Here is a 14,828-nt window from a genome sequence, read left to right as displayed (position 1 = left end):
TATTTAACAAAACAATCGGGATAAAGTCCCAGAGAACCAAAGTGGCCCTTTTACATGGCACTCAGCAGCCTCTGTGGCTGCCTCTGATCCGATCCTGGGATTTTAATGGTTTTAAAAACATTGTTCCATATGAAATTAATAAATGCTTGACACTATTTCAGATTTGGTTTCTGACTGGCATCATAAGCCACGAGTATTGTTGGTATTGACATAAAACTGCTCAATTTTGATTTATTGTGTAAGAATTTGCAATTGTCTGTTGTCCTACAGTCTACCTAACTATCTAAACATCATATATTTTGTGGGGTTTGCTTTATTTTTCTAGAGAGCTGTAGCAAACAAAATGCTTATCACCTTTATATGTCTAGTTTGGTTTACGGTAATTACGAAGAACTTCCCTATCTCCTACAACGTGGATGACAAGTTTATAAGTGAAGCCTCGTTCTTCAGGAAGCTCTGCTACCTCTTCATTTCAGTCCATGCATCCAGACCCAAGTATTACTTTGCTTGGACTTTAGGTAATTTGCTGTGCCTCCTTAATTGTACATCAATGCCATATTTTACACTTTTGACTAATTAAGGGTTCAGGACTCTAAAATTAAACTTCTTCAATCAATGAGACATTAGAGGAAGTATTCATACTTAGAAGTCATCAGAATAATAAATGATTTAATAAGTAAAATTAAAGTTGTTTATGGCTTGTTTGACCCTATTGGATATCTGGCTTTTTTAGTTTCTTTCATGGGTGAGGGATCCAATGAAAGTTTGGGAAAGATTTAGCTTGAATGATTTCCATAAATAATCCCTCCGTGTTCTCCACTACTCCAATCCCCAAGATGCCCCATCCCTTTCAATGTTTGCGATAATTTTGGCAAGGAAGATTTGAGAATAAATAATTAGATTACCCTGTTCTTGTTTTTCAGTTTCTTCTTCTCATTTCTTTGCCTATGTCTCTCTCACTGAGATGTAACACTTTGTTGTTGATGTGAACCAATTTTTAAGCAAAAACTAGTCCAGCTTGGGGCATGAAATTTTCAAGAAATAACAAATGCCCTCTGATTACCCTCAACAGTTGCTGACTAGCCTCGATTTGCACACCTTAGGATAGCAGCTAAATATCACAGATGTGTGCCAGCTCCGAGAATACCCATGGGTAACATCAACATTTAAGTATATCACACAAATGTTTTTAGATGTGCTGCTGATACTTCAGGTGCCACATGCCACACATACAGATTTCTGGGTCACGTTGTGACCAGTCATTTCCTGCTGGCTTCAGTAAAATCCTTTCTAGAAATATTAAATATATTCTGTTTGAATTTGAAAGGTGGCTTTATACAGCAATATGACCATGGATCATAAAGGTACAGGAAGCCTCCGATAATACATCGTTTGTAAAACTGGTATAGTGTTCCTGTCATTATAAAACAACGTATCCTTGGAGTTACTGTGAACGGCACCAAGGAAAGGTTAATATGTCAAAGTGTTGAATCATCATTCTTTCTATAAAACACCAACAAGTCACATCTAATTGTCTATTTAAAATATTATAAAAGAAAATCCGTTGAAATAACTTTAAGATGTACTGAACTGCAGTTAGGCTTTAAAAGGCAAGAAGTTTGCACAGACAGTTCTAGTTTAATGCTCCTGTCCATATAAAACTAGATACCGTGTCACTTATTGCTTCAGTTATTATTTTGGGTTTTAAGGTGCTGTTGGAATGACAAGTAGACTGATGCAGGTTTGTAAAGCACAAGGCAATGAACTGCCAGTGTCCTTCTGAAAACCTGCTTTCATTTCAAAATTTGGAGAACTGCCTCTCAGTGTTCAAAACTGTGTAATAGAACGTGTTGAGGTGCCAAGTTAGGAAATGCAAATTGGAAATTATGATAACGTGTGTGTGTGTGTGTGTCCTTTGTGTCTTTCCTTTGTTTGTGTCTGCTTCATAAGCCTAACATGTTACAGTATTTCCTGTCTTGTCTTTGGTGTCACAAAAATAAACTCTGTTTGCCAGCTTTTCTTTATCTTTCTCTCTTCCACTCTCCCTCTCTCTGCCTGTCTGTCCAGAATCTGGAAGCTGTGCCCTCAAACCTGGCTTCCACCATTTTTGCAAGGGGGAATGGGGAAGGGTTTTAATGTGCTTTACATGTCAAAGTGCAGCTGCCTCAGTCAGATCTGATTTTTGGCTTGTGAGATGTCCAAAATATGACTTGTGCACTTTAGACCTGGTAGGAGAAGGTCTAAAGCTGCCAGAGATCTTTGGAAAGGTAGGGTATCCTTTTGCAGAGGTAAGGTATCCTTTTGGATCTGGTCCAGGCACACCCTAGGGGCAGGTCAGGTGACCTTTTGGATTGTTACAATTAGACATGAATGTGTGTAAAAAGTGCATAAACTCATTGGAACTGTCAAACTGTTTAAATATACTGCACTTTAAGTATTAGGAAAAAAATGTAGTGTTTTTAAAAATATCACTGCTTACTATTTCATTCTGCCTGTTGACATAAACTTAACAGTTATCATTACAGGATTAATGCTGCATGACTGATTTCACAACCCATCATTATCGCAGTGGACTGCCTGTCAGGTCACAGTTTGATTGACAGCTTCAAGAGCTTATAAGTTCTCTAGTAGGACTAAGAATACAAATGTTTGTTTTTATGAGGGATTAAAGGAAGTTAAATGTAGTGAATGGGTTTTTAATCAGTGTTTTTTAAATAATAAATTAATCAATAGACAGAAGTATTTTATTTATTCTCAGCATGGGTCCTGAGGTCTACCCACAATGGTTACTGGGTGAGCTGGCATGGTAGGTGTAAGGGCAAAGGGTGGTCAGTGAGGGGGCATAAGCTGGCACTCAATTGTCAAGTTGCATAGTCAGGCCTGCAAATCCCAGATTAACTTCTGCCTTATGTTTGAGTGGAAGAGGATCAATAATAGAAGAGCTTAAAACCTGAGAAGAGCAATGTACGTATATAAAGAGGAGCTGTTTGCAAAAAAATCCTTAAAAATATTTTGTTTTATTGTGATCTTTAGAATCTTCTGGAAATGATGACTGGATCCCAGGTGAAACATTTGCACCTAGCTTGCTTTGTATGTGCTGGTCTGTAATTACAGAATAAATGACGTGGTGAATTGCATGTATCCTCAGTACCTTTCCAGGAAAGACTCAATGGGTTTGAAAGGGGAAGTCTGTAGGCAGAAAGCAACGAGGAAAGCAAATTATTTATCAGCACAGAAAACTAGTAATGCTTTTCTCTAACCTGTTAAATCCAACAGGGAACCTGAGATGGTTAAAGGCTTGAAGTTGATTCTGGGTCAAGCCTAATAAATGTCAGAATGTCAAATGTCAAAATATCAAAGAATGCTTCTTTGAACGGCAAGGGAGCACTTCTTCTCCTTGCCTACAAGGAGAGACAGAAAAGGCACTTAACTGATGCTGCTGGCAACTCCTGCCTCCTTTTCACAGACAAGTTTTCCAATAAAATTGAAATCCAACTCTTAATTGCATTGTGGGTGACGGATTTAAATATGTCAATGAAGTCGCTCACCTCTCCATGGGGAGATACCTGGCTGCAGAGAAACTTACTGCAGAGAAAACACCACAAGACATGTACACGATGGACTGGGGACACACTCCCCATTTTTTATTTCTATTCTCGACTCTCCTACCTCTCATGGTGTGGGCTGACGGTGGTGGGTGTCTTGTTTTTTGTTTCAATAATGCACACAGGCCATCGACATTGTAGCTGAGATAATTTTATTGATAGCACGTTTTACTAATATAAACACATATCTGCAGTAACTAAATTCTATCAAGACAGGTTCCAACATGTACAATCTGACCTTCGGTCCCCAGGTCAGGTGACCCCATATCTAGTACAGAGTAGTGTATAGTATTCAATAGCATATAATACTGGAGTCCACTATCACAATCAAATATTATCATGGCATTTCCCTTTTTAAAATAAAATCTTTTATACAATTCAAGTACACAAAGTTTCTTAGCTATTCCTCCTCACTTTGTTTTGAGCAGTCTGTTTTACCTTTTACTCATCTCTGTATCTGTGATTTTTTTCACTGTTCTCCCACTGGATATTCTGAATAGTGACAGAGGTGATTTTGAAGGACAAGGGGCCTTCTCCAGCTCTGTGTCACTATCACTCTTTGGATAGTTTTCAGGACTCTCGGGCTTTGTCTGGTTACCTATTGCTTCACTGGTGCTTTCTGGATTTTGAACTTCAGCTACTCTTTCTGGTTCAGAGAAGGGTTGCATTTCATTTGTTTTCCATAAGAATTTCCGGCTTCTCCTATACTGTTGTCTGTTTGGAGTCTGCGCTACGTAAGACCTTAGTTTTCTGGTGATTCATGTGACAATAGCAATATTCCAGATCCCTTCATGCTGAATGTCTCTCCCATGTTCAGATCAGGTGGAGGTTGGGCGCCTTGATCAAAGTACTCTTTCTGCTTCTGCTTCTGCTGTCTCAGTTTGAGGAGTTCCTGCATGCTGTAGCTCACTGGCTGTGGAAATGACAGTTGCTACTCTCCATGTATCTAAATAAACAAATTAAAGTTGGGTAAAAGCAAAATTCTATTCAGCTTCACCTGCTTCACCCCCTCTTGAACAGTATAAATTTCATCACATTTTTACTTCTCTTTAGCTCTGAAGAAGAGTCATATGGACTTGAAACGATAACTCTGTTAGACCTGAGTTTTTCCAGCATTTTCTGTTTTTGTTTCAAATAAATTTTGGGATCTATCAGGCTGGATTCCACTCTGAGATCAAGCTTGTGCAGGGGTAATCCCTGTTGGGATTGTAACACATTCTGGGAGTGGCATGTTCACGATTGCTTCGATTTTACTCAAGTCTGGCTTCAGCCCCTCACTTGAAAGCATGTCTCCCAAGTACTTGATTTCATGAAGACCTATTTTGCACTTTTCCTTCTTAAACTTGAGGTTCCTTTCTCTAGTTCTGGCCACCACCTGCCTCAGTCTGTGGTCGTGTTCTTCTCGTGAGGTCCCCCAGACCAGCACATGGTAGATATAGGTTTCCATGCCCTCTAACCCTTCAAACAGCTGCTTCACTGTTCTGTGGAACACCTCCGGAGCTGAATTAATACCAAAACGTAAGCATAAAAACCTGTATCACCCATATGGTGTGTTGAAAGTACAGAGATAGGAGCTGCGTTCATCCAGCTTAACCTGTTAGAAGCCTGAACTTGCATCCAAGACTGAATAGTATTTAGCATCAGCTAACTTACACGTGATCTCTTCTACTGTGGGCATCTGGTAATGCTCCCTTTGTACTGCCTGGTTTAGGCCTCTGGGATCCAGACAGACTTGCAGATTCCCATCTGATTTTTCTACAATTACAATTAGATTAACCCACTTTGTTGGTTCTTCATTTTTTTTGATGATGTGAAGTTTCTCCACTCTGTCCAACTCTGTTTTTAGTCGTTATCTCAGCATTATTAGTATTTTCCTGGGTGGGTGTATTTTGGGTGTCACAGCTTCACTTTTGTTTTAGTTAGCTGTTTATCTTTGCTTATCTTATGATGCAGGCTTATGTGAATGACATTTTCTTGTGCGCCTGTGTCAAGCTTAAAATTCACCATCATGTTGGCAATTTTTAAATTAACCTTCCATTCATGTTCTTTGGAATTTGTTGTTACTGCACCAAGGAAAAGTTCAGTATCTGTGTCAATCGTGTGCACTTTCTTCAATTTACACATCTAAGTGAAGTGATTTAGTTTATCACAATTCTTACACTACTTTCCGTAGGTTGGACAGCTACGTGGTAAATGCTTTGTTCCGCATTGGCTGCATTTAAATGTTTTAATAGCAGTTTTTTGTTTTTTTTTAATGTTCAGACTGTCTATTTTTTCTTTCTGGGGTTTGTTTCTGTTTAACTGCATCTAACTGCTTGACTGCATGCGTCTTATCATCTTCTGTCATCTCTTTGATCTGGCATTTTGTCGTCTCTGCCATTCTGCAAATATTTATTGCTTTCTCCAGCCTGTGATCAACTTCTCTCAAAAGCCATTCTCTCAGAGTGTCATTTGCGATTCCGCACATTATTCTATCTTGGATGAGTGATTCTTCACGCTCTTCAAATTCACACAATTTAGCTTGTTTTCTCAGTTCAGTTACGTACTGACTCATGTTGTCATCACCTTGTGTGCATGTAAAAAATCGGTATCTTTCTTGCGTGATGTTTTTCTAAGGGCTGCAGTAGGTTTCGAATTTTTCCACTATTTCTTTCAAGTTCATTTCATTTCTCATCACTTTCAAAGGTAAATGTGTTATAGACTTCTAGGGCTGCTTCCCCTATGTGAAGAAAGATGAAAGACTGTACCAGAGGCTTTTCCTTATCATTGCCTGACACTGTGAGGTACAGCTCGACTCACTGCCGGAACGTCTTCCAGTTTTCAGTGAGATTGCCCTCCAAACTGAGCTCCGTTGGTGGTTTCAGAAGCTCCATTGTTGCATTTAATTTACTTCTGACATCATGTCTTGTTTTTTGTTTCAATGATGCACACAGGCCCTTGACATTGTAGCTGAGCTAACTTTATTGATAACACATTTTACTAACATATACCCATATCTGCAGTAACTGAATTCTATCAAGACAGGTTTCAATATGTGCAATCTGACTGTCAAACCCCAGGTCAGGTGACTCCATATTCAGTACAGAGCACCACATAGTATCTAATACTGGAGTCCACTACCCCAAACAACCATTATCATGACAGTGGAGATTGGTTAATATCAAGGCCATGGTATTTGTTCCATTGACCATTTGAATTGTATGTTTGATCTCAATGTCACCAATTTAGGTAGCAATTAGAATTCCATAGTTATTTACAACCCAGAAACAGGCCATTCAGTCCAGCTAGTCTCTGCTGGTGTTTGCACTTCATACAATTCTTCCCCCTCATTCTATCAACTTCATCTTTGCCTTCTAGCATATCATTCTATTCCCTTTTTTCTCATATGTGTCTAGTTCCCTTTTGAAATCATCTAAGCTATTTGCCTCAGCCACTTCCTGTGGTGGTGAGTTCCACATTCTAACCACTCTGAGTAAAGATTTTTCTTATTTTCTAGATCTATTAGTGACTATCTTGTACTTATGACCCTTAGTTTTTGAATCTCCCACAAGTGGAAACATTTGCTTCAACCCACCCTGTCCAATCCATTCGCAATTTTAAAGACCTTTATCAGATCACATCTAAGCTCTCTCTTCAAAAAAAAGTCAGCCTGTTCAATCTTTCTCATTGTAATTCTCGATCCTAGTACCATCCATAGGAATCCTTTTTGCACTTATGCTAGTACTTATGTTCTTTTTATATTCTATTCACCAAAAGTGTGCACACCAAGTCTGGCCTGTCTGGGGATCCAGTACTTTGTTACTTTTGCATTTTGTAAGCCTAGAAATAAATCCTAGCTGTTTTGAATGATTTGTCCACCTGTATCCCTAGATTCCTTTGTTATTCTACCCCATTCAGTTTATTTTCCAAGATGTTGTTTTTATTTTGCTGGCCAGAATTCATCGCCTCATGTTTATCTGTGTTAAAGTGCATTTGCAACTTTAATTGCCTAGTCTGCAAGTTTTCTAATGTCGTCTTGTATTATGTTACATTCTTCCTCACTGTTAGCTATGCCCCTAGTTTGGTTTCATCTGCAAATTTCAGAGTTACTTGTTCCTTAATTCAAATTATTATATGAAAATCAGTGGTCCCAGCATTTCCTGTGAAACACTGATTTCTGCTTCTTTCCCTTTACCCCTTTTCTCTGTTTTCTTTTATTTCAGCCAATTTGCTATCCATCCAGCTTTTTAGCTGCTAAATCTACATACCCTAATCTTTGACACAATCTTTGTCTTTTGCATGGCATGTTATTGAAGGCTGTTTTGAAAATCCATGAATATGATATCTGCTGGTATGATCCATTGTGGAGGATTTGCATGTACAGTGTAGATGTGGAAAGACTCATGTTTCGAAATCCTGTTAACTCTACGTGTATTTTGTAATGTTCATCCTTTATATTTTTCACTGAAAAATATATGAATGTTGTTTGATTGGTTTGTGAAGGACTAGAATCAGAGAGTTCCTCAAGTGTTTTTGGCACCATTAGTTTAAAAATAGAAGCTTTGGTAATTAAAATAAGTTTATAAAAGCTGTAAGGGTATTGCAAGAAGTTCCATCCTTCAGTTTGCTTGTTCTGGCAATTCAAGCAAAGCGTTCTTTGGAACCATTTAAAGAAAAGTAGGCCATTCTGCTGGACAATGTTCCTTGCTCGAGTGATAGCACCAAAAATAGAGAGCTCGTCATTACAAAGTCTAAGGATCTGCATCAAATCTACTTCTGTGTCAGCATCACCTTGAGTCACCAATGATCAGGAGGACACTTCTGCCATTTAGTTAAATGGTCGTATGGCTTGAAAATTGTAACGTGGACCTCTTATTGCTTGTACTGATAACTATAATCTTGCAAATGCTGCAAAGTCGACTCATTTTGCCCGAAGATGAACCAACTAATAAACACAAATTATTTAACATGAGATTAACCTCTTCTACAGCTCCTTGCACCTCAAATTTTTTTTTCCAAATTCTTTGCTGGAACGTGGGCGCCGCTGGCTGGGCCAGCATTTTTATTGCCCATCCCTAATTTCCCTTGAGAAACTGGTGGTGAGCTGCCTTCTTGAACCGCTGCAGTCCATGTGGTGTGGGTACACCCACAGTGCTGTTTGGGAGGGAGTTCCAGGAATTTGACCCAGTGACAGTGAAGGCACGGTGACATAGTTCCAAGTCAGGATGGTGTGTGACTTGGAGGGGAACGTGCAGGTGCTGGTGTTCTCATGCATCTGCTGTCCTTGTCCTTCTGGGTGGTAGAGGTTGCTGATTTGGAAGATGCTGTCAGAGGAACTTTGCTGAGTTGCTGCAATGTATCTTTTGGATGATAAACACAACTGTGATGGTGTGTTGGCAATGGAGGAAGTGAATGAGGTGGTGGATGGGGTGCCAGTCAAGTGGGCTATTTCGTGCTGGATGGTGTCGAGCTTCTTGTGTGTTGATGGAGCTGCGTTCATCAAGACAAATGGAGAGTATTCCATTACGCTCCTGACTTCTGCCTTATAGATGGAGGACAGGCTTTGGGAAGTCAGGAGGTGAGTTACTTGTTGCAGGATTCCCAACCTCTGCTCTTGAAGTCGCAGTATTTATATAGCTGGTTCAATTCAGTTTCTGGTCAATGGTAACTGCCCAGGATGTTGATAGTGGAAGATTCAGCGATGGTAATGGCATTGAATGTTGAGAAGAGATGATTGGATTCTCTCTTGTTGCCTGGCACATGAGGCAATGAATGTTACTTGCCACTTATCGGTCCACGCCTAAATTTGTCCAGGTGTTGCTTCATATGGGTACGGACTGCTTCATTTTCTGAGGAGTTGCGAATGGTGCTGAACGTTATGCAATCATCAGCGAACATTTCCACTTCTGACCTTATGCTGGAGGGCAGGTCAGGAGCTGAGTGGTCCTGGTGAAACCCAAACTGAGCATCAGTGAGTAGGTTGTTTCTGAGTAAGTGCTGCTTGATAGCACTATCGACAACACTTTTCATAATTGTGCTGATGGGATGATAATTAGCTGGATTGGATTTGTCCTGCTTTTTGTGGATGGGACATACCTGGGCAATTGTCCACATTGCCGGGTAGATGCCAGTGTTGTAGGCGTACTGGAACAGCTTGGCGAACGGTGCAGCTAGTTCTGGAGTGCAAGTCTTAGTACTATTGTCAGAATATTGTCAGGGCCCATAAGATTTCCTGTATCCAGTGCCTTCAACTGTTTATTGATATCATGTGGAGTGAATCAAATTAGCTGAAGCTTGGCATCTGTGATGCTGGATATCTCAGGAGGAGGCAAAGATGGGTCATCCACTTGACACTTCTGGCTGAAGATGGCTGCACATGCTTCAGTCTTGACTTTTGCACTGATGTGCTGTGCTCCCTCATCATTGAGGATGGGGATATTTGTGGAGTCTCCTCCTCCAGTTAGTTGTTTAATTATCTGCCACCATTCACTACTGGATGTGGTAAGACTGCAAAGGCCTGATCCTTTGGTTGTGGGATCGCTTGGCACTGTCTGTCGCATACTGCTTTCGCTGTTTGGCACGCAAGTAGCCCTGTGTTGTAGCTTCACCAGGTTGACACTTTTATTCTTAGGTATGCTTGGTGCTGCCCTTGGCATGCCCTCCTGCACTCTTCTTTGAACCAAAGATGAACCCCCAGTTTGATGGTAGAGCAGGGAATATGCCAGGCCATGACGTTACAGATTGTGGTTGTATAAAAGTCTGCTGTGCTGATGCCCACAGTGCCTCCTAGATGCCCAGTTTTGAATTTTTAGATCTGTTCAAAACCTATCGCATTTAGCACGATGGTAGTGCCACAGAACACGATGGAGGGTATCCTCCAACGTGGAGGTGGGACTTAGTCTCTACAGGGACTGAATGGTGGTCACTTCTACTAATACTGTCATGGACAGATGCATCTGCAACAGGTAGACTGGGAGGAGTACTGATTCATCAGCTGAGGGAGGGTGGTAGGTGGTAGTCAGCAGGAGGTTGCCTTGTGCATGTTTGACCTGATGACATGAGACTTCGTGCAGTCCAGAGTTGATGTTGAGAATTCCCAAGGCAGCTCCCTCCAAACCACTGTGCCACCACCTCTGGTGGATCTGTCTTTTTGGTGGGACAGGGCATACCTAGGGATGGTGATGTTGGTGTCTGGGACATTATCTGTAAGGTATGATTCAAATGAGTATGACTAAGTCAGGTTGTTGCTTGACTGATCTGTGGAACAGCACTCCAAATTTTGGCACAAGCCCCCAGATGTTTTTAAGGAGGACTTTGCAGTGTTGCCAGGGCTGGCTTTGATGTTGTCGTTTCCAGTGTTTAGTTCGCTGCTGGGTGATCTTTCTAGTTTCATTCCTAAATCATGAATTTTTGCTGCCTTTTTGGACAGAAACTCATTTTTCAGGCCAGCTGTCCATGAGGTAATTAGCACAGTGTCCAGCCTACAAGCTGAATGGCTTCACTGTGCCATTCCCAACTCTTGTGCTCTCCTGACTGACTTGTACTCGTTTTCCAAAGATATATCTCTTCTCCCAACGCCTTAAACTTCCCTCACTTAAAGGAAATAGGGTCAAACGCTGTTGACGGACATCTTTGTCAACTCTACATCAAACTACCCTTGACACTCAAGTTACAACCTTTAATAAAAAGTCACCCCTGGGGCATGAAGTATTATGGCACCTGTATGTTTGCAGCTGAAATACCTGCTGTGTAATGAATAAAATATCTTCTATCATGATGGAATAGATACCTAGGGCTAACCTTAAGCAATTTCATTGCTTCAAAACTCATGCAACATGTAAAGGTCTGTGAGAGTTAGTGCATCCAGTTTTCCCTCTGGGAACTATTCCAATCAGCATTCTACATGGATTACGCATCTCTATGAATTCAACACTTTATGGCCGGATGGTTAACTGTCGACATTAATTTCATGGATTATCTTCTACCATTATTAGTTTGTGACTTAAAAAGTTCAGGACTGAGAGATTGCACTAACTATTGCTAAAACATTTAGATGTTCTTTCAGAAATTAAATTAAGCAATAACTGGTTATCTGCTTCCCTTTTCTTTTTTTAGCTGACGCAATCAATAATGCAGCTGGTTTTGGGTTCAGTGGCCTTGATAAAAATGGGAACTTGAGATGGAACTTAATCTCAAACCTAAACATCTGGAATATTGAGGTGAGATTCTCATGTAAACTAGATCCTGAAAACAAAGTTTTCAATGCTGTATTTCACGGCTGAGTCTTAATTGGACTAAAATCATACATAATTATTTTTCACACAATCACAATGAAGTTGAAGATTTACTTTGAGTCACTAAATTGTGTGTGTCTGTGTATGTCCTCTTCTTTCATTGTTTTAAGTTTGGCTAATACTTTGGTGCTGGATTCACAGTGCTGAAGTTACAAATGAGCGTTTAATGATGGTGTGGAAGATTATTAGAGAAAAATCAGATTCTAAAATTGCAAAACTTTGCTATAGCAATGACTCACTTTGATCACATAATCTGTTCTTGCAGAAGTGATATTTCTTTTCAACGTCTGTTTCCAGAAATGCATTAATTGTTTTCAATTGCGTAAGAGTTAATGAAGCATGAGTTTCCTAGCAGTCTGCATCTTCATTGTAAGTGTTTTATTACTCAATATCTTTTCATTGCATTTTATTTGGTTGGCCAGATTTCTGCTCAAGAAATAATTGGCTGACAAATATAAGAGGTAATTGACTTGGGGCTGCCACAGGTCAGCTGTGTCCAGTTGGTAGTGTGGATCAGAATTATGGGTATGCACTGGACAGTGTTTCCACCCAGTTAGAAATTATTGCACAGCATATTTCACATTTATACGACAGGTTAAAAATCCAAAAAAAAAAACAAATTTGTAAAGTCTGAAACAGATACTAAGGTGATTTTTCAAGCTTTTAAGATAACGTGACTTCTTCCACAGATATACCAATATTTTGGATTTTAAGGAACTTTTTGAGGAAACCAGTTATTAGAGTTTTAAAATAAATTTGCTATTAGCTGTTTGGCTTGGAAACATTGGGGAGAATTTTGCCCTAGGGCAGGCTGGGCAGCGGCAGTTGGGAAGCTGACCGCCATCTGTGATCGGGACTGGACCGCGATTTCATGTTGGTGGGCCAATTAAGGCCTGCCCGGTGTGAAATGCGAACGGCAGCACTCAACGCTGCCAGTGCGAGCGGGCTGAGCATGAACTTGGCGCATGTGCGCAAGTGAGCGCTTCATAGACTCCCTGAGGCACAGAGCTGCCTCAGGGAGATGAAAGCGCTTTTAAAAAAATAAAATAAAATAAAAATACAATAAAACGTCCCCTCATGTGACTGTCACATGAGCAGGGACATGTTATTAACTCAATTTTAGAACTTTTATTTTTAATTGCTTTTGGAAACCTCAACCCGCCCATGGATGAGATTTCCAAAAAATGCAGGATGGGCAGTGAAAAATGTAAATTAATTGATTATTTATTTAATGGCCTTAACAGGCCTTTTAATTGTCAGCGGGTGTGCTGCTGACTCAGGTGCGCGCCCGCCAACCAAACTATCTTGCGACTGCGCGTTGACGTCGGCATGATCAGCTGATGTCAACGTGTGTCATTTCACGCTTGGCGTCCAGCCGCCAAGCGAAAATTTCTGCCCATTAAGTTGCTGAAAAATCACAACAATTAATGCTTTCCAGTCATTGACGCCAGAAAATTTGATTACTATACTGTTGCTGTTCAAACAGTATTATGATATATCTAATCTGTTTTACAACACAAATAAAGGCTTAATTAAAAGTAATTCTGTTCAACATTAGCACGAAATAATACGTCCTCTATTTTGACTTTCACCACCTTCCTGGCCAATGTTCAACAGCCTGAAGGGTCTGTGGTTTTATGGTAATACTCTACTGTGCTCATCTTGAGCTGTAATATGCCAATTAAGCAATTCTGGTCAAGTAGAGGGAGTTGAGTCACATTGTCAGCTCAACAGAATGCCAAAGAACATAATGGACGGAATTTTACGCCGGCGGTATTTTATGGTCCCGCTGAAGTCGGGGTTTTGAATGGCTTGCTGCATTTTATGGCTTTGGCCCAGCTACCACGGGACCGTAAAATTCCGCTCTATCGTGTTTTTAAATTAGCTCATTAAATTACCAAAGAATAATAATACAGATGAATTTACATTTCTGGTTGAAGCATTTACTCTGGAGTTGAGTTTATAGGATTTTATTCAGGCATTTATGTACATTTTAAATGTCTTTCAAATTGGGAGATGCGTATCAGTTAAGAGTTCTGTAATGTGGCTATTTTTACTTATCTTTAATTGATCTGTGAGAAAGCAAGCTTTCCTGGTTCATTGGTCATTGCCAGCATATGACTCAATGTTGCTAATATTATTCTATATAAGGTAGAAAGATCCCAAACCGTTTTATTACAGTTTTTATTGCCCGAAATCAAAGGAATGATTCTGCATTCTGGTACCACCAACAGGTAACACTGCTTGCAGGCTGAATATCTCATGAATCGCAGCTCACAGCCTGTGATTTTCTGCTGATTTCCAGCAATTGCACGGCTGCCCACAAGTCTTATGATGCCGTCTCTTATTGCCTGCAAGCTCTTCCCTAGATCTTTTGTGCACATCACAGTCTGTTACTATATCTTTGTTAAAGAGGAGAAAAAATTAAAAATGCACAGATTATATTCTCCCGTAGTAGTCTTTAAGGAGTTATGGTTAGGATGTTTGTATTGATTGCGTAAATAGAAAACATGCAGCATGGAAAATAACAAGTGCTTAAAGAGAGGGAGGTGGAGTCTGTGAACTTCAGATACCAAAAGGAAAGGGGAAGGACTCCAGGATCTACACAAATGAAGAATTACCTGGAAAAACTCAGCAGGTCTGGCAGCATCGGCGGAGAAGAAAAGAGTTGATGTTTCGAGTCCTCATGACCCTTCGACAGAACGAGTTCTGTCGAAGGGTCATGAGGACTAGAAACGTCAACTCTTTTCTTCTCCGCCGATGCTGCCAGACCTGCTGAGTTTTTCCAGGTAATTCTGTTTTTGTTTTGGATTTCCAGCATCCGCAGTTTTTTTGTTTTTATCTCTACACAAGTGAGTTTGGTTTGAGATTTTCTTGCAAGAGAACTTTCGAAATAGCAATAGTTGAAACCCTCTTTGCTGAAAATGCAAGGAGAGGAGCAAAAGAAAGT

General features: G+C 40.2%; 1 protein-coding gene across 7 annotated transcripts in view; it reads left to right on the top strand.

The window, feature by feature from the left end:
- mboat1 (membrane bound O-acyltransferase domain containing 1) overlaps positions 1–14,828 on the top strand; it is a 157,645-nt gene that overhangs the window by 120,374 nt on the left and 22,443 nt on the right. For all 7 annotated transcript variants that reach the window (XR_005942688.1, XR_005942689.1, XM_041185162.1 and 4 more), the window contains 2 exons: positions 326–518; positions 11,700–11,803. Coding sequence is in view for 5 of the 7 variants with exons in the window: in XM_041185162.1 (XP_041041096.1) it covers positions 326–518; positions 11,700–11,803 (297 nt within the window). In the remaining 2 variants the exon portion in view is untranslated. The remainder of the gene's footprint in view (positions 1–325; positions 519–11,699; positions 11,804–14,828) is intronic.

This window comes from Carcharodon carcharias, chromosome 3 (assembly GCF_017639515.1).
Source record: "Carcharodon carcharias isolate sCarCar2 chromosome 3, sCarCar2.pri, whole genome shotgun sequence".
NCBI classification, from domain to species: domain Eukaryota; kingdom Metazoa; phylum Chordata; class Chondrichthyes; order Lamniformes; family Lamnidae; genus Carcharodon; species Carcharodon carcharias.
The sequence above is the reverse complement of the archived record's forward strand: the minus strand, read 5'-3'. Positions and strand labels throughout refer to the sequence as shown.